This window comes from Metopolophium dirhodum, chromosome 5, assembly GCF_019925205.1.
Source record: "Metopolophium dirhodum isolate CAU chromosome 5, ASM1992520v1, whole genome shotgun sequence".
NCBI classification, from domain to species: Eukaryota; Metazoa; Arthropoda; class Insecta; order Hemiptera; family Aphididae; genus Metopolophium; species Metopolophium dirhodum.
In genome coordinates, this window is record NC_083564.1 from 32,588,027 (window position 1) to 32,611,502 (window position 23,476).

At 26.8% G+C, this 23,476-nt stretch overlaps 3 protein-coding genes across 4 annotated transcripts; all 3 read left to right on the plus strand.

Annotated features, from left to right (window-relative positions):
• The first annotated feature begins 74 nt into the window (after positions 1-74).
• LOC132944218 (UPF0545 protein C22orf39 homolog) lies at positions 75-1,406 on the plus strand. Its single transcript, XM_061013452.1, has 3 exons — positions 75-434; positions 773-937; positions 1,021-1,406. Exons 1-3 carry the CDS (start codon positions 384-386, stop codon positions 1,234-1,236), a joined length of 432 nt encoding a protein of 143 aa, XP_060869435.1. The 5' UTR covers positions 75-383; the 3' UTR covers positions 1,237-1,406.
• A 1,500-nt stretch (positions 1,407-2,906) lies between these two features.
• On the plus strand, positions 2,907-9,686 carry LOC132945263 (anaphase-promoting complex subunit 2). The gene is made up of 14 exons (XM_061014956.1): positions 2,907-3,062; positions 3,138-3,265; positions 4,078-4,534; positions 4,690-4,798; positions 6,034-6,172; positions 6,233-6,419; positions 6,486-6,711; positions 6,774-6,958; positions 7,015-7,189; positions 7,272-7,533; positions 7,686-7,815; positions 8,477-8,562; positions 8,620-8,811; positions 9,442-9,686. The coding sequence occupies exons 2-14, from the start codon at positions 3,191-3,193 to the stop codon at positions 9,640-9,642; spliced, it is 2,424 nt and encodes an 807-aa protein (XP_060870939.1). The 5' UTR covers positions 2,907-3,062; positions 3,138-3,190; the 3' UTR covers positions 9,643-9,686.
• Positions 9,687-12,443: 2,757 nt separating this feature from the next.
• Positions 12,444-15,789, plus strand: LOC132944745 (uncharacterized). Of its 2 annotated transcripts, none has more exons than XM_061014230.1 (5): positions 12,444-13,050; positions 13,182-13,633; positions 13,733-14,047; positions 14,114-14,176; positions 14,245-15,789. In XM_061014230.1, the coding sequence occupies exons 1-5, from the start codon at positions 12,721-12,723 to the stop codon at positions 14,435-14,437; spliced, it is 1,353 nt and encodes a 450-aa protein (XP_060870213.1). In that variant the 5' UTR covers positions 12,444-12,720; the 3' UTR covers positions 14,438-15,789. The 2 variants fall into 2 exon arrangements, with proteins under 2 accessions (XP_060870213.1, XP_060870212.1); XM_061014229.1 differs by having other exon boundaries at positions 12,448-13,050; positions 13,709-14,047; positions 14,245-15,784.
• The last annotated feature ends 7,687 nt before the right edge of the window (positions 15,790-23,476 follow it).

A 23,476-nucleotide genomic window follows, 5' to 3' on the forward strand; every position in this document is an offset into this window, starting at 1 on the left:
AGAAAGGTCTTTGACTTTTTTTAAAATATTTTCTTATCAATTCATGCCGGCACGATTAAAGGTGTATCTTGAAAAATGAAAATTAATATCAGAAATCAGAATTCAGAAAATACCTACAATATAAAATATATTAATATGAAATTGAATTTATTCTGTATTAGTGTGTTAATGGTTTAATAATTAAAATTTTAAATATTTAATATCAACTAATAATACATTTTACTTTCAACACAGAATATATGAATACTAATTATTATAATATAATATAATATATTATGGTTTAAAATACTGTATAGCTTTATAGAAATATACGAGTATTAAATTTTGTTTTATTTTTGTTTGTACTAGACTAAATAAATAGATCAATTATTTAAATTATAAATATGAACGAGGAAAATACAGACACAAAACCCAAAGATTTGGATTTATGGATGGTAACTATAAAATCTTTCTATGGTAATATAGAAAATAAGAATTTTAATAAAGAGTACACTATTATGTATGTTTTGTATATTATAAACATTTGATTTATTAGATTCATATTTAACCATTTGAATTAAATTTTAAGTCTATCAGAAAATATCTTATTTAAATTATAAAATGCCACTACAATATTAAAAACAATAAAAGATAACTATATTATACTATTTACCCAAACAATTATAATAATTGAAGTAAGCAGTCTGTATTTATATATTATACACTAACATACCTAATATTTCTATTAATATGTTTAAATGACTCTTTATGTTGACAAGAATATTTGTTCCAGATACGTCCATGTGACATGTATAACACTGAGTATGGTGAGTGTACTTCAATATCATCAAGATTACATCAGATGTTTGTTCATGGAAGTACAGTAGATTGCAACCATTGGCACACAGACTATACAAATTGTTTAAAATGGAAAAATGACAAAAATATTCAAGCAGCTGTAACTAAATTTAAGGATATAATATTATCCTTGTTACATATTTACGTTAAAAATATAATACTAACAATTTGTTCTTTTTAAAGGAAACGTTGGTTAATAGTGAAAAAAAAAAGAGAAACAATCGATGGAAATCATACTATGCAAATAATGTATGGGAAAATAGAACTAGTCCACCAGAAAACTGGAATGAACCATTGCCAGATTATATAGCAAAACGAAGACAAAATTCAACATTAAAGGATACATTTGAGGAGTATAATGCAGAAATAGATAATAAATCATTTTGTTTAATAATGTGAAATTTGTATACAAATATTTTCTTAAGTTGGTTAATGTTATCATATTATTTAGTAATTATGAGGTTTTTATTTAGAAACCAACTGTTGAAAATAAAATAGTATTCTATCAGTTATATCATATGAGATTCTTGAATAATATACAATACAATTATTGTATTTATCCTGTTAAATATTTGTATATCATTTTAAAATTTCTTACACTATTTTAATGCAAAAAATAATAGATTTTCTTACTTCTATAAGGATTGATCTTCTATAGAGATTGATGATATTATGTCTTATGCATAGATATGTTTACGTCGTTTACTGGTGTTGCTGGTTATACTATGGTAGGGATGGCAGATCCGCGGCACGCAAAAAGTTAATAATAATAATAATAATTAGTAATGTAATTTCTGAGTGGAGGGATGAATGTACTGATTTTACAATGATGTGTTTTTTTTATTTTTATGACTTATTTTTATGTTGTCATATTTTTGAACAGTAAAAATGCTTCAATTTCATTCAACAACATCTTTTTTAGTAGGAAAGTAAATCTTGTTGGTACCTTGGGGGGGGGGGGGGGGATTGGGGAATTTGACATAGTTTCACTTTGTTTTACACTATGCTTAGTCGATATTGAAGCAAATTTTTGTAGTTTTGCCGCCTCCCCCCCAAAAAAAAAAAATAAGCCCTGGATCCGTCACTAGGGGGTCAACAGTAATTTCCCAGTAGTTTTCAAACGAAAATTAAGGACTTTTGAGGAGGCCTAAGCCCCTCAAATCTCCTGATTTCCGCCAATGAGTAATGCACTTACGGCCTTTTAAATACTTCTCCATGCGGAGTGTATCTTAGCGTTGGGTACCTACTCACACACATTGCGCAAATCTATAAATATGAGCACATTAATGAAGCACCAATATAGAAAGATAGATTACCATAAGAGGCATAAATTCACTTTAGCTACTCAGCACATTTTTGGAATTTTTTTTTCGAAATATAGATACGTATTTTAATTAGTTAAGAACGATGGTTCAAAAAAAATTAAAGTAGTGGCGCGCAGCGTATAAACGTAATAAGTAATAACGCAAACTTCGGGTGGTAATAACTTAATAACTCAATTATAAATGTTAATATTAGCATTTTATATAAATCAAAATATGTTGGCTCATGTTGAGCTACTTATAGTACCTAGGCATATGAAATTGTCGATTATGATTAGTTTTAATTTCAATTAATCTAGATAAAAATCGCTCGGTCAAAAAGTTGAAAATTAAATACAAAGTTCTCAGTTGTTAGTTGAAATTAAAAAAAAAATTGAGAGACGCTATGAGAGCGTCTGAAGTTCATATTTTAAGAAAATTTCGTAAAAATCATGAAAATTGGCAATTTTATGAATCCCAGATTCAGTCTATTCCACATATTTTGGATATTAATACTTCAAAATCCGATGTGTGACGTTCAAATATCTGAATATAGATATCTTATTATCTCCTCTACATGTGGGGGTGGGTAGCATTACGATTTAAGAAATATCTTAAATCGTGGGTAGCATAGAAACCAATACTATAGATTAATATTTGATAGAAATCACGGACTAAGATATTATATCGTATATAGTCCGTGATAGAAATCGTGATCAAATCAAAAAATAGTGTGTTTTTAAGATAACGTTTGCGCGTCCAGGTTGCTTGTTATCAAAATCAAACTATATAGTTAGTTTAAGTTTTGAAACACGGATTATTTTTTTGTTTTTTAGAAATTAAAAATATTTATTTATGATTTAATTTTTTAAATGGCATTATGGCATATGGCAATATTTAAATTTTGAAATACATATTAGTTAGGTATGTGCTATTGTTTATTATGTTAAATTATAGATTGGCATTTTAATTTAATATTTTTTACTTAATATTATATAGAAATCGAGATCTTTGTTTTGTTTGTTATTTAAATGTTTGGATAACTTTACAAAATGGATAAAAGCCCAACAAAATCGTACTGGAATCTTATTGTTCTAGCATTTCCAATATTATCAAAAGATAAGGAGGTTAGTATGATTGTAATTTGTAATGCATGCATTTAATTTGGCTTTAAGTTTGATTTGATTTAAATTTGGAAGTAAAAAGACCAACAACGTTTTGTTAGGCACAATTAACTAATGTTTAGTACGTTCTTAGACGAATGTAGTAAAGGGTATAATTGTATAACCCAGGAATGTAATAATAAGTAAAGACCAGATTTTGCATAAAATGCCTATTGCTATTTTCAACATCATATGCGTGCAGTCAATGAGTGTCCATTACTTGATTGATTAAATATCAACATTTTATACTGCATATTTTTGCATATTCCGACATTTGTGCATGGTCTGCATATTTGTGCATATTATAGCAAAAAAGCATACAAATATAGACCCAACCGTCCAATAAGGTGTTGAGAAAAAAAAAAAGATTATAGGTAGATACGTTTATTATATATCAAATATTTTACGATTCAAAGAATGAAATTTGTCGTACTTAAATGTTATTTACTTGGTTTGCAATCTATCAATATATTAACGATTAAAAATTTTAATAAAATTAATCTGTGCTATAATTTATATATTATACATTTTACTTTTTTGTTTATACGAATTTTAATAAAATTAATAAAAGTTAACACTGCAAAATTGAAATTTAATTTTGCATGCTTTGCATTTTTTTCTTGCGTATTACAACTTTTTTTTAGTGTATGTCCGCAATCCGCATGCATATTTTACAATTTAAAATGTATATAAATCTGGTCTTTAGTAATAAGTAATTAGTAATAACAAACAAATATGAACTTCATATCACAATCCTGGGTTTATTTATTTTACAGAATTCTGAACAATGTGATGATGAACAATTTCTCGCAATAAAAAATATTATTGTAGAAAATAAACTCAACAATTTTGTTCATGGAATGGTTATGCATTCAATAAAACAAGATCTGATGTCAAAAATGAATGAATTTTGGCTTTACTTTATGCCTAATGATGTCATTGAATTGAGTAATCTCACTACGACTACACATGGTGAAATACCTGAAGATTTTGTTGGTTTTAATAAATTTAAATATGCAATTGATGAGTTATTTAATTTAGCCCAATCGTATACTGATACAACAAACCGCCTAAAGTTGTTATTTGACAATGATAAAATAAATTGTTTAGGTAATTTAAATGCTCAAATTTGTGCTCTATTACATTCTCAACTTCCTAGTGATTATGATACAATAATCTATCAATTCTATAGAGTTGCATTAAAAGTTTTTACCAAAGATGATATTATTGGAGGTATGTTACTATTAATTTGTATATTTTTTTCTAAAATAATAAAAATATTATTCCTACTCTTTTGTAGTAATGTGTATAAACTATAAATTCAATTGATAATTTAAATTTATTATTTGCGCTTATTAAATATTTACTAACCATTGAAATATTTTCAGATAAAAAAAATACATCGAAAGAAGGAGCGTTTCATTGCAATGGTTGCTGTTTTGAAATAATTTATTGTAAATGTGATTATATACTAGAAACGTTCCATTTGGCTAACTGGTAAACAATAGTATTTTATATATTATTATAATATTAATATTTTATTTTTTAATTAATTAAATTAACTATTTTTACAGTAGTGTAAACTTGCCTGATTTTGTGGTGTCATAAAGAAATTTTAACGAAACAATCTTTTTGTAGTACATATAAACCATCCACTTAAATCCAACAACAACAACAACTGGATAAAAATTATTTGATATTTTACTTAAAACTATTTTTTCATAATCCGTTCGTACAACTTATTAGTTCATTTTACTGGTTCAGATTTTCTTACTTGGGCCTCTAAGAAGTTACAACAACATGCACAACTTAAAAATAAAGCACAATATGCAATATTTTAGTCCACATTTGATCCTCTTGACTATCAGTCCTTCTTTCATTTTTGGGCTAAATGTAAACACGAATCTAGGAAATAATTTCGGCTTTTTATTGAATGAACTGAATCCTGTCTAGCTAGTAGTTGTAGTTCTAATAGGTTCTGGGACTTCGTTCATTAAAATTATTCTGCCAGTGCAATTCCTAAAATAGTTAACCTGTAACAACTTCTGTAACTAACTCTCCAATACTAACGAGCAAGAAACTGTAGATATGTTTGCTTCTCATTTTAGCTCTGTTCACCCATCCTGCTTACAGTGTCACAGTCATGGAGTCCCTTATTATTCCTTTCTTTGATTTACCTAACAATAACATCTTTTATGTTGACAACATGCTTTTTAAATTTTACCATTATTTAATAAAATTAGGTAAATTATATCATACTTTCATGTTTTAAAAACTGCTACTTAACTTCACGAGTAGGGTATTTAGTATATAGTAGAATTTTGTGGGGTGCAGAACAATAATGTTGTATTACCATAATTTGTATCTAATGTGTAAATTAACAAGATATTTGAGGTGATATTTGATATATTATGTATGTGTATAAGTATGGGTAAGTATAACACATCATGTAATTACCAACTTTGGTAATGTCAGTTAAAGATTTAAAATTATCTGATTAATTACTTAAATACTTTAAATTACTGTGAACTTTTAATAATATGTATGCAAGAAAAATTAACCATGTTTAAGCTATTTTTATATTATTTATTTAATTACTTATAAAAGAAATTGGTTAAAAGAAAGTCATATGTAATGTATTATTATCATAGTATCAATGTCAATGTAGTAAATATTTTATCTCACTTTTTACCAGTATCAATTATCTTATAATGTATTTCATTTTTTGGCAGGTATATGCTCACTATTGGTTTTTTAGAATCATTAGCTGGTGATGTGATTATGGATTTAATACATCAAAAAATTGAGACAGAAGTTCAAGAAATAACTAAAGAAAATTTCGGAGAACACCATGTATCAGCTTTAGAAAAAGTAGTTATAAATATTCCAATGCATTCCATAGTGTTATCTGAGTATACATTTTTATTCTAGTGGATAGATACAACTGTTTATAACTGGATGAAATATATATATGATCCAAAATGTAGTACAGCAATCAGAGGTTATAAAATAGAACGTAAATATCCTAATTTGAAAATATTTATGAGGAAACTTAAACACCTACTTTATGAATCATATACTAGAACAAGGATTGATCAATTATTTAACATTATAATTGGTAAATTATTTTGTATTTATTTTAATACTAAAATGAATTATTCTAAACATATTTTGATATTTATAGAATACCCAGATTCAGAACCAGCCGTTATTGATTTATCATTAACACTCCAAAAGACTGATTTTAAATCTGACCTATGTAAAAAGTTACAAAATGCTTTACATAGTAGATTACTGCATCCAGCTGTGAATACCATTGACATTATAACCGCGTATACTGCTGCAATTAAAGTATTAAGAAAAATTGATCCTTGTGGGGCACTTTTGCAAGAAGTCACTCAACCGATACGGTAAAAAACTAATTATTAATTTAATATTTTAAATCATCATGTTCACAATAGTTATATTGTAGAGCATATTTGCGAAGTCGAAAGGATACAGTTCGATGTGTAATGACCACTCTTACAGAAGAAGGTCATTATCTAACTGATGAACTAGTGAGAAATGAAAATGTTTTAGACGAAGATGATGTTTGTGAAGAAGAAAGTATGGCAGAATGGGCCAAATGGGTGCCAGATCCAGTAGATGCTAATCCATGTAAATTTTTAATTTGTTTTAATCAATTTACTATATTAATATTTAATTATTTTTAGCTAAATCTTCTAAACGTTTCCGTAATTCTGATACTGTATCGATGCTTGTTGATATTTATGGTACACGAGAATTATTTGTTAATGAATATAGAGCCTTATTAGCTGATCGTCTACTTACACAGTTTATGGACAATATAGGTGATGAAATTAGATACTTAGAGTTACTAAAATTGAGGCAAGTATTTATACTTAAAAATAGTTCCAAAATAAGTGTCTTATAAATATAAATTAATATAATATGCATTTATACTTTATAGGTTTGGTGATTCATTGTTACATTCATGTTCTGTAATGTTAAAAGATGTATATGATTCAAAGCGTATTAACCACCATTTATATTCTGATCCTACTTCAAATTTATCATCTAATAATTTAAATAACAAACTCGAGTTCCCAGTTAGAGCTATTATTGTATCTAATCAATTTTGGCCTAACTTCAAAGATAATTTTAATGTAGAGTTACCTTCTGTTATTCAAAATCACTTGGATAACTATACAAAAGCATTTGAATCATTCAAAGTTAGTAACATTGGTAAAATATATTACACAGTTAACTACTATATAGAAGTCAGTAGAAACTGTGATATATTTTTACAAAAAATTAAAACTAATCAAAGTTACAATAAGTGTATTACTAATAATATATACTCACTTAAAAATATTTTTTATAGGGTAACAGAACTTTAAATTGGAAGCCTAATCTTGGAATTATCAATATAGATTTAGTGTTAAAAGATAAAACATTAAATTTTACTGTATCACCAATTCACGCTACAATTATATGGCATTTCCAAGAGCAAGGTATGTTTAGTAATAATTATAAATTAATTTGAAAGTAAATAGATTGGCTATCCATTAACAAAAATATTATGGAAAGTAGCTAATTTTTTTGCAAATAGGGAGATGAACCTTATCATACTAACTGCATAAGTAGAGATGTAGCAACTCTAGGTATAGTGACGCGCAGATGTGGTATAAAAATACATCAATGGAAATTTTAATTGATTTTCTACTGTAATTTAAAATATAAAAACAATTGAAAGAAAATCTCCAAGTATAAAAATGTATGCGCCCAATATCTATTTTTGATATTTATTTATAGCAAGGCTGCCCAATTTATTTTAGAAGCGGGCTATAATTTCAATTATATTTAGCTGACTGGCCATCTTATGAATAAGACTTACAGCTTACACTTAAGGTCGCTATTTATACAATACTTTGAATAACAATTTACTATCTAATTTCGCCCTGCCGATATACGACGACCGTCGACGGAACAACAATCGCGACAATCTTTAAACATAAAATTAATACTGATATCTAACCGCGGGTAAATTTAAATGCGTTGGCGGGCCTGGGTTTGGGCAGCCTTGATCTATACTATTATTATTACCATAAAATGTGTACATTTTCTCCAAAGTTAAATAATTAAATCAAAATTAACCTAAATAATTTTTTTTAGAGGAATGGACTATTAATGACTTAAGTATAAAAATGCGTGTACCAGCTACAACCCTAAGACGTCGTATAGGATTCTGGCAAAATCAAGTAATACTATCACCATATTTATTATTAATAAATTATTAATTGAAATAATTTTTATAGGGTTTGTTAAGAGAGAAGTCTTTTGATACCTTTATTTTTGTGGAAGATGGTATTCCAACTACAAGCATATCAGGAAAAGGTAACCGAACAAGTTTTGTTGGTCGTAATTCTGAATTTGTTTATGGTGATGATGATGATGAAATGGAAAGTGCCGTGGCATCTGCTCAAGATCAAAGAGAAGAAGAATTACAGGTCCTTACTTCTTATGTTGTTAAAATACAAAAAATATTGTTCAGTAGAAAATTAACAGTTATCTATAGAGCAGCATTTCTCAACCAGGGGTTCGCGTAGGTCAAAAATAATTAAACGCTGATTTACTAAATGTACCTTTTTATTTAAAACTCAAGTTTCACCACAAGTAGACGACACATTACGTTTTGTTATATATATATCCATAATTATTAATTCCAATTACACAAAACTATAAAGACGTACTTCTTTTTGAAAATACAAATAATTTTAAAACTAATAATGCAATATAACATGAGTTTAACACGAGCGACACGTGACGGTCATCGATAAACTAATTGTTTAATAACACACAAAAATAATATTCATAATAATAATAATAAGCAGTCGATTAAATGTAGATATCTCATAAATAAAACGGGTACTCCACTCCTAATGGAATTTCCCAACGAATGATAGGATATTTTTATTGTTCAAATTTGTACCTAATATATGGAGGGGACGTCGCGAAGTGATTAAACATATTTTGGGGGTCACGATACTAAAAAGGTTGAGAAACGATGCTATAGAGGTTTCCATAAGTATTCGTGAAATTTATTTTAGTCCTACATAATAAATATTTTATGAATATAGGTGTTCTGGTCATATATTGTGGGTATGTTGACCAATCTGGATTCATTGCCATTGGATAGAATTCATCAAATGTTGAAAATGTTTGCTACTCAAGGAACTGGTGTTGATTGTAGTCTTACACAACTCCGTCTTTTCCTTGACGAAAAAGTTAAACAACATCTTTTGATTTTCACAGGAGGTCGTTATAAACTATCTAAATAAAATAATTCTTATGTCATAAGTAAAATAAATTATTTTCTTTTAAAGTTGTTTTACTTTCCTAGTAAAATTTTCAATTATTGGTATAGAGTATAGATTATAGATGCTAATCACTCATCGACACAATTGAACTAACTTTGGATATAATCATTGTCAAACTTATGACTGTTGTGATCCATTGTTGTTTATGTCTTGTGACAGAGTTATGTAATCACGGATTTAACATGTAATGTATTATGCATTTTATAAATAGGATCATTAGATTTTGATACTGACACAGAACATTTATATCAGAGTTCTATCAGCGTGTTCACATAAGTTACATTTTTTAAATGAAATCAAGTCTTATAAAATAGGAGGAATTATGAAGATAATTTAATCATTACAAATTATAATCCAGAGACTTAAAATATTATATATTATTATGGGGAACGGAAAAAAAGTCGTGGGGAAAAAGTCCCAGCAAAAAAAGTTACAGCAATAACAATTTATACAACTAGGATTTTTATAATTATGTAATATTTTTTTTCTATTCTGACATCTAACTTAGTGGTATAGATATGTATAATTTTTTATTAATATTATTGACTAAGTTCAAAGAGATATTTTTTTATAATTATTAGCTATTACTTTTGTTTAATACCTGTTTTGTATTTATTAAAATAATTTTTAAAAGATACAGCGATAACAATTTATATAACTAGGATTTTTATAATTATGTGATATTTTTTTTTCCTATTCTGTATAAATGTTCCTGACAAGTCATCTAACTTAGTGATATATAAATGTATAATATTTTAATAATATTATTGACTAAGATTCAATGAGATATTTTTTTTTATAATTTTATAATTATTAGTTATTATTTTTGTCTATCTGTTTTGTATTAACTATATGATTACATAATTATTAGATATTATCTTTAGAAAACAGACTTTTTTCCTTGAGACTTTTTCCGGGACTTTTTTCCCCGAGACTTTTTCTTACCATCATATTATTATATGCCCATGTTATAATCTGCAATCTGTGCTACTATACATGAGAAAATATTTTGTCATAAATCTGATGTGCTTCATATTTAAGATTTAGATTTTATATAGTAACTATGTGTAAACTGTAAAGCATGCCGCACTAACATTAACTTGGGTAACTAGGTAAGTATATTCAATGTAAAAATACTTTAAAACTATGTGCAATTTTTGTAGTATGTGATGTTTGGGAAACGTTCTGGCAAGTACTTTAAGTCATTCTTGGGCGAAAATTTTAGACAAAGAAAATATAGAAGCTTGTCTTGAGCTGGCCACATTTATTCCAGATTTTGCTAATGTTAATAAAGACAATATTGTTAATTGGCTACAATGAAGAGGGATTTGAACGTTTAAGTGACAGTGACATAGCAGCACAAGTACACCATCTACCTCACAACAGGATGATTTTTTATTCTGAGTGACAATGACGACAGTTTTGAAAAAATACAGACAAGTCAAGCAATGGAAGCAGTTGATGTCCTTCTGAACATTTTCTTATTGGTTTAAGGTTTAAGGTAATTGGCTTAAAAAAAATAAGAAGTAAAGTAAGGGAAATTGATTCAAACCAAAAAAAAAGACTGATCACTTCACATTTTAAGCTCTGATAACTTGTTATATTTAAGCACACTGCACAGATATCTATAATGTGTTGCATAGAAGTCTGTGTATTTAAGTATGGATCACGGCTATAGATACTATCTTTAATCGTGGTATGGATTCAATTTTTGTAATAATCAATGAATAGTAAATATAATTTAAATACATTTAAATTTTTAAAAACTGTTCTTTTTTACTTGGTCTCTTTTACCGATTACCTTTAATTCTTAACCCCATGTCCGTGGTGTAAAGTTATAACTAGAGAGCAAATTTTTAGGTTTTTATGTAATATATTTATTGACTTTATGCAGCTCAAAGAGGTTTGTCAAATTTGGACGATTTATCAATTACAGAATTCGTAAAAAAAATTCTATTATGCATATTAAAGCATATTTTAAAAATTAGGGAATATTCAACCAACCTGTATTCCATATTTAAAAGTATTATTCAAATTATTCATAAGAAAAAAAAGATTTTTGAAATTGTTTAATAACGTATTGGATGGTAAAAAATATGTAAATTGTATACATATATAAATATTAATGTTAACATAAAGTACCTATATTTGCCACCATCCCCTGGCCGGGGAAAAAAAAAACAAATTTTATTGGGCATTTTTTGTTTTTCAGCTTTATAGCTTTATAGTGAATTAACAATTGGAGATAAGTTCTGAAAATCTTCACTGCACTTCTCCTAGCCAATGTGAATCTAACAAGATCCCAAACAACAAAATCCGTTGTCCAGTTTTCGGAAATATGCTTTGCTAAATGAAAATCTAGCGAAAAATAAGTCTTTTTTTATCTGTGAAAAATTAAATAATTTTTTTGTTTATTTTGAAAGTCGAATACAAAGTCAAATAACAATGAAATATGAAATCGATATGTCATACCCTCGAAAATATTATCATCTATAATTTTTGTAATAGATGATTTTACTCTAATATCACTCAAAAATCATAAAAACCGATTTTAGGTGAAAGTGTTTTATCCATGTTGCGCGTGGGTCTATGAGAGAAAACAAATATTAGTTCAGTTGCCATATTTTGCCAACATTCTAAAAAAGTCCTAAAAGGCTAAAAGTCCGCTCTAGAGTCTAGAACTTACTCTAGACTCGTCATTCGTCACTTAATCACTTATAACATATTGATAAGTTCTATACAAGTTTACCCCTTGGTTCAATCGTGGTAACCATAGATATCTTCTCTACATCGTGGTGGTAACGATATTGATCCTATTTATAATGTGATACAGCACAACAACTGATACTGCGCGAGCGCGGATTTAAAAATTTAATTTAATTCTCGTTTCTTGAATACTGCAATACTTACTTTATATCGTAACGACATACATAATGTTTTAACATCGGTTTAATATTTTCTGAAACTTTTATTTAAAAAATGCTGTATTAACTTTTATATTTTGTTTGATTGTTTCATTCATACGTCTAAAAATTTATAATGAACAAAATACGCTTGACCAACATTACAAATAATGAAATATTTACTTATTCAACTATTTTGATTAAAGGATTCGTTGGCATACACGATGAATCGAATATTATACTTAAACATTACTCAAACAATGGCAAACAGTTAGCAGAATCTCGCTGGTCAGTGAATAAAAATAAATTTAAAATAATAATAGAATTAAAAATTGGCGATAATATGTTGGTTTTTAAATTCGCTAATGAGGTCTTACACACAAAATTAGTATACAGACAAAGAGTTACTAACTACACCGTGTGTCCAGTTTATGTAATTTGTGCTGATCATGATGGTAGATTCCAGGTAAATTCCAGGATTTAAAATGTATGATTAAATCTTTATCTTAATTGCTCATGTATATCTCAAATAAATTACAAATTAGTAATTACATACTTATCAATGTATTGGTGTATTTATTATGTTTTTATTTTTAGGCCCCTGCAGATCATGATAATTCTGTTCAAAACGCTTGCACTAAAATAACGTTATGCTCCAAATTAATTCAAATGTTGACAGCTGAAAAAATGTATGAAAAAGGTTTTGGAAAGAAAACATTTAAAGTTGAAAAAGAATGTCGTATAATTAAAAGCTCTTTAACAAGGCGCACAGTATTTAACATGCATCCTGAGAAATTATGGGAATATATTGCCAGGGAGTTGACTGCTGGCCAAAATTCTAAAACTCAAAAATATTTAGCTTTCTTATCATGTACTTATTGGGATGGACAGAATTTACATGGTCATGTAGCATTGGGTGGTGGTGGACTGGCATTATTTGGAACAGGTTGTCTTTACACTTGGCCTAGTAAGCTAGAGGAAGTTTTACCATGTTTCATGAACATGGCAAAAGTGGATACCGGCACATTGTTGGATGATAGCTGTTTCAGGTAATTTGGATTATAGTATTTATGTTTTATTTTTTTTCATTGTAAAGAAGAATGTTAAACTGATTGATTTTATAGAGGAAATTTTGGTGGATGCTTTAGCACAACCTTAGGTTCTGTGTGGCATGAATTGGGACACACATTCGATTTAGGCCACTCTAAATATGGCATTATGGGACGAGGATTCGATAATGTTCATTTAATTTTTACATTGGATAATAAAAATATTGCTCAAGAAATAAAGCCTGCCAACAAAGGATATATTATATGTATTGAAAATTATTCGAACACAATACATATGAAGGATGATATGTCTAATAATAACAATACAAATGAAAATGAAACAATAGATGAGTATGATTCAAAACACATAATATGTTGGTCTATGGGATGTGCATCAATACTTTCATTTCATAAGTATAATTTTTTATTGTAAATCCATGTACTATTTTAATTTTAATTGGATCATAATCATGGTTTTAGATGGTTTAATGATTTCAAAGAAGAAAACAACAATGAACACAAAATTGATTATGTAACAAAAAGGTCAAATCATTAAAATATATAGAAATTAAAAAACATTTTAAAACTTTAATAATGCATTCAATTTACAGAAATTTATTGACTTCTAGAAATGGCTTAAGAGTAGTTCAATTGAGGAGAGAAGATGGCCTTGTCATGCATTCATGGGAATTTGTTAAAAATAATAACAAACGTACATTCATTCTTCCAGTACAGTTAGCAAATAATGGTATAACTATTATTGCTGAAGATTCTTATGGAAATATATTAAAACATTTACTGTAACTTACATTAAACGTTGAGAATAAGAATTAATTATATTTCAAAAACATTATTTTCTATTTAGTTCCTAGTTTAAAATACCTTTTGATTGATTTTATAAGCTAAATTTTTTTAAAAATATAATTTGTTTCTGTTATTATTTTTAAATTATTTTACATTTTTATTGTACTACTATTTTAAAATCTGAACTAGGAATATATTATAGACTATACATCTTGTGCCATTATAGAATTTTATATTTATTTAAGTTATCAATTAAACAATTTAAAGTAACATTTTATGACTAAATCGTAATCCTAATTAAATTTAATAAATTGTATTTTTATGGTTAAGTTAGGTTAGATTAAAAAGTTTTACAGAGATCTCAGTATTTTAGATTGTATATTATATAAATAATAAATAAATGTATTTATAATATATGTGTATAATACACATATCTAGGGCTTGGACTTAATATGCTAAAATATATAATATTCCATAAGTTTGCAAACTTAAATTTTCAAATATGCATAATTATTCAAAAACTTAAATTGTGCAAAACATTACATTATTTTCTTTTTTTTATACTGGTGCTATTATAATTTTTGGCGCCTTAATCGATATTCTTAGCTGTAAAAAATAAAAATAATGTATAACAAACAATAGGGTGGTTATATCAAAATAAATAATATATTTAAATTTTCATTTTAAAACATTCAACAATTATAAATTAATTCTACAAAAAAAATAATTTGAGATTTGAGATGAATATATCTTTTCTGAATTTCTGAAGTGAATTTGTGTTAAATCAGATTTTGAATATGTTGCTTCCTAAGTAATATTATATACCAGTAATAATAATCAGTATTCTTAAGAAAATTTTACTTAAAATAAAAATATTAAATATAATATCAAGTTCCAGGGCCTGTACCCACACAACATTAAATTAATTCCTATATTTATTAGTTTTTTTTTTTTTTAATTGGTTTTTAATATAATTAAATAATGTATGTAACTTCTGAACGCTACTAAAAAAAAAAATCATTTTAGAAAATTTTAATAAATAATATTTATGATAAGGTAGAAATGAATAATAATTAACTATTCAATTTTTTTAGAATTTTAAATTATTGAATTAATTACAAAATTATTAAGAATTTCTTTATGAACAAGCTTGTAAATCAATATTAAGTATATAATATAAATTATAAATTTATTTAGCAGTTACAAGTGGTTAATTTATAATGAACCATATTAATTGGAAACTTAGATTTTCAGATTTATAATTGTTGTGTAGTTAAATTTAATTGTTAATCTAAATCTATACCTATATCATATTATATTATATATTATTTGTTAATTGTTTTTTTTTTTAATTTAAAATCATGGTTTTTTTCTTTGTTACATCTTAATATTATTATTTTTATATATATATATTTTTTTAGATTCTGAGTGAAACGATGAATGTATTGATTTTACAATGATGTGTGTTTTTTTTTTTATTTTTTTTTTATTTTTTTTATTTTTTTTTTTATTTTTTTATTTTTGTGTCTGTGTACACGATAAGTAGTCGAAATAATGCTTCGATTTTCGACTTCAGTATCTTGTTCGATGGGAAAGTGAATATCGTTGGTGCATTGGGGAGGTCAAAATTTTAATTTCCCAGTAGTTTTCAAAAGCGATGTGAAAAACAAAAGAAAAATTAAGGAAAAACGGGAATTTTTACGCAAAATCGATTTTTAAGAAAATCGATTTTGGTTATTGGTGTAACTCTAAAACAAATGACCGTAGATGCATGAAATTTTCACTGGTTGTTTATATTTGCATTTTCTATACACAATACAATTTTGAAAATAATTTGACTTTTTTTGAACTGTTTACGGACATTGTCAGTTTTCAGTTTTTTTAAATTTTTTTTCTATAAATATCAATAAAATTTTATTTGTTGGGTAAAAAAGCTTGAAAATTTAATAGAAGGCTCCTAGGTTATTGTTTCAAAGGCAGATGAAAAAAATTAAAAATCCTTAGTCACAGTTTTTTTTTATACACGTTTAAAGTTCAAATCTTGAAAAAATACGGAAAAATCACGAAAATTTGCAAATTATTTTGAGTTAGAAATTCATAAAAAATTTTCTTTTTAAATCTAAGATTTTAAAATCTAATACAAGATTCCTCATAAGTTTGTCTAACTTTATCAAAAAAAAAATTTCTACAAGAAAGTCAAATTAAATTTTTATGAGCGTTTTAAATTCATATTTTTACAACATTAGATATTCACTCGATTTCTCATGTACCGATTTCCTTATTTTCTTGTAATTCAAAAACGAATAACTGTAGATACATGAAAATTTCACTGAATGTTTATATTAGCATTTCCTATACACCATACAATTTTGAAAATATTTTGACACTTTTTGAGCTGTTTACGGGCATTTTCAGTTTTCAATTTTTTTAGTTTTTTTTTCTATAAATATCAATAAATTTTTATTTGTTGGGTAAAAAAGCGTGAAAATTTAATACAAGACTCCTGATATATTTTTACAATAGCAGTTGAAAAATATTGAAAATACATAGGCACAGTTTTTTTTTATAAGCATTTAAAGTTCAAATTTTGACAACATTTATCAAATTTATAATTTATTAATTATTTTGTGGTTAAAAATTTATAAAATGTTTAACTTTTATGGCTAAGGATTGAAAATTTAAAACAAGGCTCCACGTTAATAGGTTATATATAAATTACTTTATTCACAATAATATCATCAAATATACTTGGTAATATCATAGGGTGACTGACCGTTTTCGCTCAGAATCGTTTTTCTTATACAATGATATTATATCATTGAATTCAAATTTAACACCATCCATTACAGTGACCCACTTGTAACCTACTGTACAGCAGAGCGACATCCACTTATCCACCTTTTTTAAATTTAAATTTACTGTTTATTATTGAAAGTTAATGTTTCATTAGTTATTATTAATTTTGTCATTTTAAAGTAGGTACCTTGTGTATTCACAAATTACAAAATTAGATGTTATATATTAATGTTAAATATATTGTTAATACTTGTTATTTAATAATAAAATAGTTAATATTTTAAAACTGTGTTGTATTAAACTATTGAACCAGATATACAAAATATTTTCTTCTAATATAGAGTGTAATGGATGATTATTGATCAGTGATCATAGTGTTATTGATTTATAATATTATCATTAGGTTGTGGGTACTAAAAACTATACTAAATATTATACCGTAAAATGAGGTGACTTCGGACATGTGGGGTAATTCCGGACAACACCAAGTTTTTTTAGTTATCTTATAATTTTAGAATACACGTTTAATAAAAATTGAAAACTAATACTTCACGTTAATATCTATTATAACCTCCATAGAAAATAAAATTTATTGATGACATAATGTTGTCATAGTACATGTTATAGAGGTAAATACAAAATATTATATTTTTGGATTTTTAAATTATATAACTGATAACTACTGTAACACAACAACAAATAGACAAATATGATTGCGGTTTTCGTTAACCTACTCGTCAACTTGTCTGTGTTAATTGGTATATGTGCAAATTTTCAAGTTATTTGATCTCACACTGTAGTGTTAAATCGTCTTAATTATCACAAAACGAGGGATGACTACGGACAACACATTAACTATGCCCAGATATGTCAACAATGTAGCAGGTCTATAAGAATTATAATCCTAATGATATTAAAAATGCAGTAGATGCTGTTAGATATAAATAAATTATAGTACGACCAGTATAAACAGAAAAGTAAAAAAAGGTGGATAAGTGGATGTCGCTCTGCTGTACAGTAGGTTACAAGTGGGTCACTGTAATGGATGGTGTTAAATTTGAATTCAATGATATAATATCATTGTATAAGAAAAACGATTCTGAGCGAAAACGGTCAGTCAGCCTATGATTTTACCAAGTATATTTGATGATATTATTGGGAATAAAGTGGAAATAGAAGAAGTTAGAAAAAAAACTGACTGTATTTTAATTTTTTTCATCTGCCTTTGAAACAATATACTAGGAGCCTTCTATTCAATTTTCAAGCTTTTTTAACCAACAAATACAATTTTATTGATATTTATAGAAAAAAAAACTAAAAAAATTGAAAACTGACAATGTCCGTAAACAGCTCAAAAAGAGTCAAAATATTTTGTAAATTTTATGGTGTATAGAAAATGCTAATATAAACATTCAGTCAAAATTTCATGTCCCTACGGTCATTTGTTTTAGAGTTACACCAAAAACCAAAATCGATTTTCTCGAAAACAGATTTTGCGTAAAAATTCCCGTTATTCCTTAATTTTTCTTTTGTTTTTCACGTCGCTTTTGAAAACTACTGGGAAATTTTTACTTTTGACCCCCCAAAGTACCAACTAGATTCACTTACCTATCAGAAAAGTTACTGTTGAAGAAAATCCAAGCACTTTTACAGTCCAAAAAAATGATGACAGACACAAAAAAAAAAAAAAAAACACACATCATTGTAAAATCAATACATTCATCTTTTCCCTCAGAATCTAAAACCGGGTAAATGGGTGACGCTCTGCTGTACAGTAGGTTATAAGTGGGCCGATGTAATGAAATAATGAATGGTTTTATTTGAATTTAAATATTCTACCTATACGAATTATTGCGAAAAGTGTTTATGAGGGGAGACAGTTTGTCAGCCTAGGATATTTTATATTATACCTATTTATATATATATTTTTTTTTATTGATCTAAAACAAAACATCGGCGAAAACGGCCATTAGTTGTTGATGTTATATTAATTACAATTATTTTTTTTCTAATGTGTATTCTTAATTATAATATTTAAATTAAATCAAACAATTCAGATTTTCTTAAAAAAAGTTAAAATTTGGTAGGTGGTGTCTGCGTTCGGTCCGAGTGCTGCCTCTAGAGTGTTGGGGATGTTGAGTTTGTCGAGTTCCTCTGTGTACTGGAGGCATTCTGTAAAGATATGGTTCACTGATAGTTCGGTACCGCAGGTGGTGCACATCGGTAAGCTGTTGGATTAATATTATTTTCATATTATCAATTATCATATTTGTATATAAATATAATAATATACTTAAGAAGTTTCACGTACCCACGAATAAAATTTTTAAATAACAAAAAATTAAATAAAATTGAAATTGAAATTTTAAATTAAAAAACAATGTTCATATATTTTTTAGATGTTTTGGTTACAGAATTAACTACTTACGTGGAATCTTGTTTTATATTTTCAATCCTTAGCTATAAAAGTTGAACTTTGATTAACTTAACTGATAAACTTGGTCAACATATTTTTAACTTTAAATGCTTATAAAAATCGTGCCAATGTATTTTAAATATATTTCAACTGCTATTTGTAACAATATATCACTATGGCTCCGGCTCACCACTGATGAAGCCACATTTAATTCGTTTCAATACAAGTACTTAGGACCGGTGGAAAAAATGACTTATAACTCACTAGGCCGACGTTTTCAGAAAAATCAAAACAATTTGGCCCTGGCAAAACAACCATCAATTTATTGAAAATACTTAAAAATACAATTCTAACCTATTAACTAACAATTTAGAATTTATTTTTATTTAATTATGTAGGTTTTTTTCAAGTGTATCTATAATCTATATAGTGTTTTGTATTTGGCAATTTCTCATTCAAATCAAATGTATTTTGTATTTTAAGACAAGTTCTGAAAATATTTCGCCAATCATCTCTGATTTAGTATTACACTCTTGTTATTGTTTATGTTGTACAATGCATGGACGTGTATTAAAATATCTATCAATATATTTTCAGATTTCTGGAAAACAATTTCACATACCTACTCGTTTCACGTGTATTGGGTTTGTAATTTGTACAACTGTATATATATTACAAGTTAGAACAAATTAAGAACGATATTGCAAATATTAATTGCCGGAAATCATTAGTTTTTAACTGAAAACGACAGAGAAGTCTGAATTTGGCGGTCAGTCTTATTTTTAAGATATATTATAGCTAATTGAACTTTTTGGTATTTTCATATAATATATCCGGTGTAGTCACTCGCACACTGTGCTTGCTCAAACAATTAAAATCAAAAACATCCCTCGACTTGTTATGTAAATCCACCATGGGCGGGTGTCAGAATTATTTTTTGCATCATCAATTTTAAAACGTTGATTTACCTAGATTAAAAAAAAATTAATTTGTTATACTTAAGCTCGGTAAACTTTAAGCGTTGACGGGTGCGTAAAACACCGAAAATCGTGAACTTCGTAAGGCTATATCATACATACCAATGGTTTCCCGGTAGTAGAGTTTTGGACAAGTACCTACATAGGTAACTTGTAATAATTCATATTGTAAATTAATTAGGTACCAAAAAAATATAACTTCTCAAACACTGTGTCTATTGACACTGCCGGGAGAATGTATTAGAATGTCTATAAACTTGCGGACCAGTCTGTATAGTTAAATTTGGCATGCGAACTATAATTGAAATAGAAAACCAGAATAGGTGCATTGCAGATGACAACGATTTCTGTAAAAGAACATACGATTTATCAATATACCGTATAGGTACTGAGTATAATACTATAATATATAAGTTCTATGGATTTATCATGGTAAATAATATATTTTATACAATATCTATGGCAATCGTCAATTGTCGAAATTCGTTGGTGACGGTTAACAATTCTAATAATTTCAGCAAATACTATTGTATTATAAATATAATATATTGAATATTTTGATTTCAGTGAACAAAAAAATAATAAGCCACTAATATAAACGGAAAGTTCGTTAAACCGTACATATTATAATGTAAGTTTTAATACAAACTCGCAAATTTCATTATGATCAGGTTATTTTCATAAAGTATTTCGATACTTTCAAGTTTCAGTTCATTGAAGTGAGATGATTTGATGGAGATGGATGAAGATAGCTGTTTCTTCGGCGATGGCGGCACTCTAGCTACGTTTCACCGGAAGAGTAGATGTTTACGAGTAAGTTTGTTTTCATATTATTACCTACTATTTGACATTTACTTTTTAGACTTAAATTAGGCGTAAAATAGGAATTATTCTTGTTTTTTTAAATAATTTTTTCGAAAAATATATGTAACATGTATAGCTCATTCAATTATGAATTTATAATTAATAGAAATGCGGATGTTTATACTTCATAGATATTTTTTTATTGAAATCGTGTAAATAATTTGATTAAACAATCAGGTACCTACTCATCACTAGTATCAATTTTATTATATTACGTGTAAAATCACCGACACAAGGTGCAGACTGAATTTAAAAAATTAAAAACATAAAATAATGTTGTAGTAGAAGCTGGGAACTGTAGTTTTTATAATCCATATAATGTAACTATTAAATTGAATCATTGAATTATTATTCAGAGATCACTTTGGGATAAATGCCAAACGTATAAATGTAAATTAAATTAAAAATAATTAAAAAACATTTTGTGAAAGGAACAAGATTACTGCTAATATTTAAGTCTTAATTATTATTAACAAATAAATACAAATAATAGATATTTTAATGGATTTTTACTATTAACATTCAGTGTAAATATTGTTTCTGATCGACTTACATATAATATGTAAGTACCTTCTATAAAATAATTATTCATATCAAATAATCCTAACAATTTAATGCAAGGATTTTCATAAATTGATCTTACAGCAGCCTTAAAACACCAAAAATACATTTGTACATCGTTTACAAAATTGTAGTTCCCTATTATGGTGTAGGTACTAGTACAAACAATAAATTGCTATTAGAAAAAACAATTTCGTATACCTATTATTATTTACTAAATACCTACAACTAAACTAAACTAAAAATAAACATATGATTACATTATACTGAGTGCCTATAAAATAATATTATATATGAAAATTGAATCTTTATTACGAATACTTATCGTTTACACAGACCACCAAGAAAAAATAATTAAAAATATTAAAAAATAAAGAACACATCATTGTAAAATTAATACAGTCATCGATCCGCTCAGAATCTAGAACTATAGACTTGGAGTTTTAGAAATCTAGTTGGTATTATAGTATTTGATGAATTTACTGTACCTCTAAAATCCAGTAATCACATTTTTATTTAATAATTCATAAAATATAATATGCTCTTAAAAAAATATTCTTGTGCTTCTGATATCTATTCACCACCTTAATCAATAATTAAATTGATAAACGAAAATAATAATTTAAATAATACCCATATCATATTATTATAATCAAAATTATAAACTATTTTGGTTTATTGTCATATCAAATTTCAAAGAACAAATTGTTCCTTAACACGGAACTCTTTGATATAAAAAGTTGCATTATATTATATCCGTGGATATATCATATTGATGTACCTAGTATAATATCTATCATTTATTTATTTATCTATGGCAAATCTCAGAGTCGTTGCAGAAGACACATTCGACTAAAAATTCTAAAATTTCAATAAGCAAAGAAGATATCCTAAGTTCTGTATTCAGGAGCGTTTCCTCATCGGCGTCGCAGTTCACACACGTCACGGATTCCGCCGAAAGAGTCGATAATTCAAGCAAGTTTGTTTTTATATTCTTTTGGGGCTTAAATTTACTTTTAAGACTTAAAATAAATATTTAATGTCACGAAAAATGTGCTATCCAAGTGTTGTAGGCGCATATTTTAGTTCCGAACTAGAAATGTATAAAATACGTGAGATATAAACGTCGTCGTCGTTTTTCCAGTCCCTGTTCGTAGAATAATTATAATTAATAGGTGCATACCTTTATAGGGTACTCATTATATATATGTTTTGGTTTAATTTATAGAAATATATGTTATAACTTATAACTGATAATAGTCATAAGATACAATTGTAATTAATAACTGGTATTTTTTTTTTCCAAATACAACGTTATAAGTTATAGGTAGCTATTAATTTAGTGTCACATACTTAACTTCTATTGTTCACCTAATATCTATATTCTATATCATAGGGATTAGGGCCGTATAACCATGTACACAT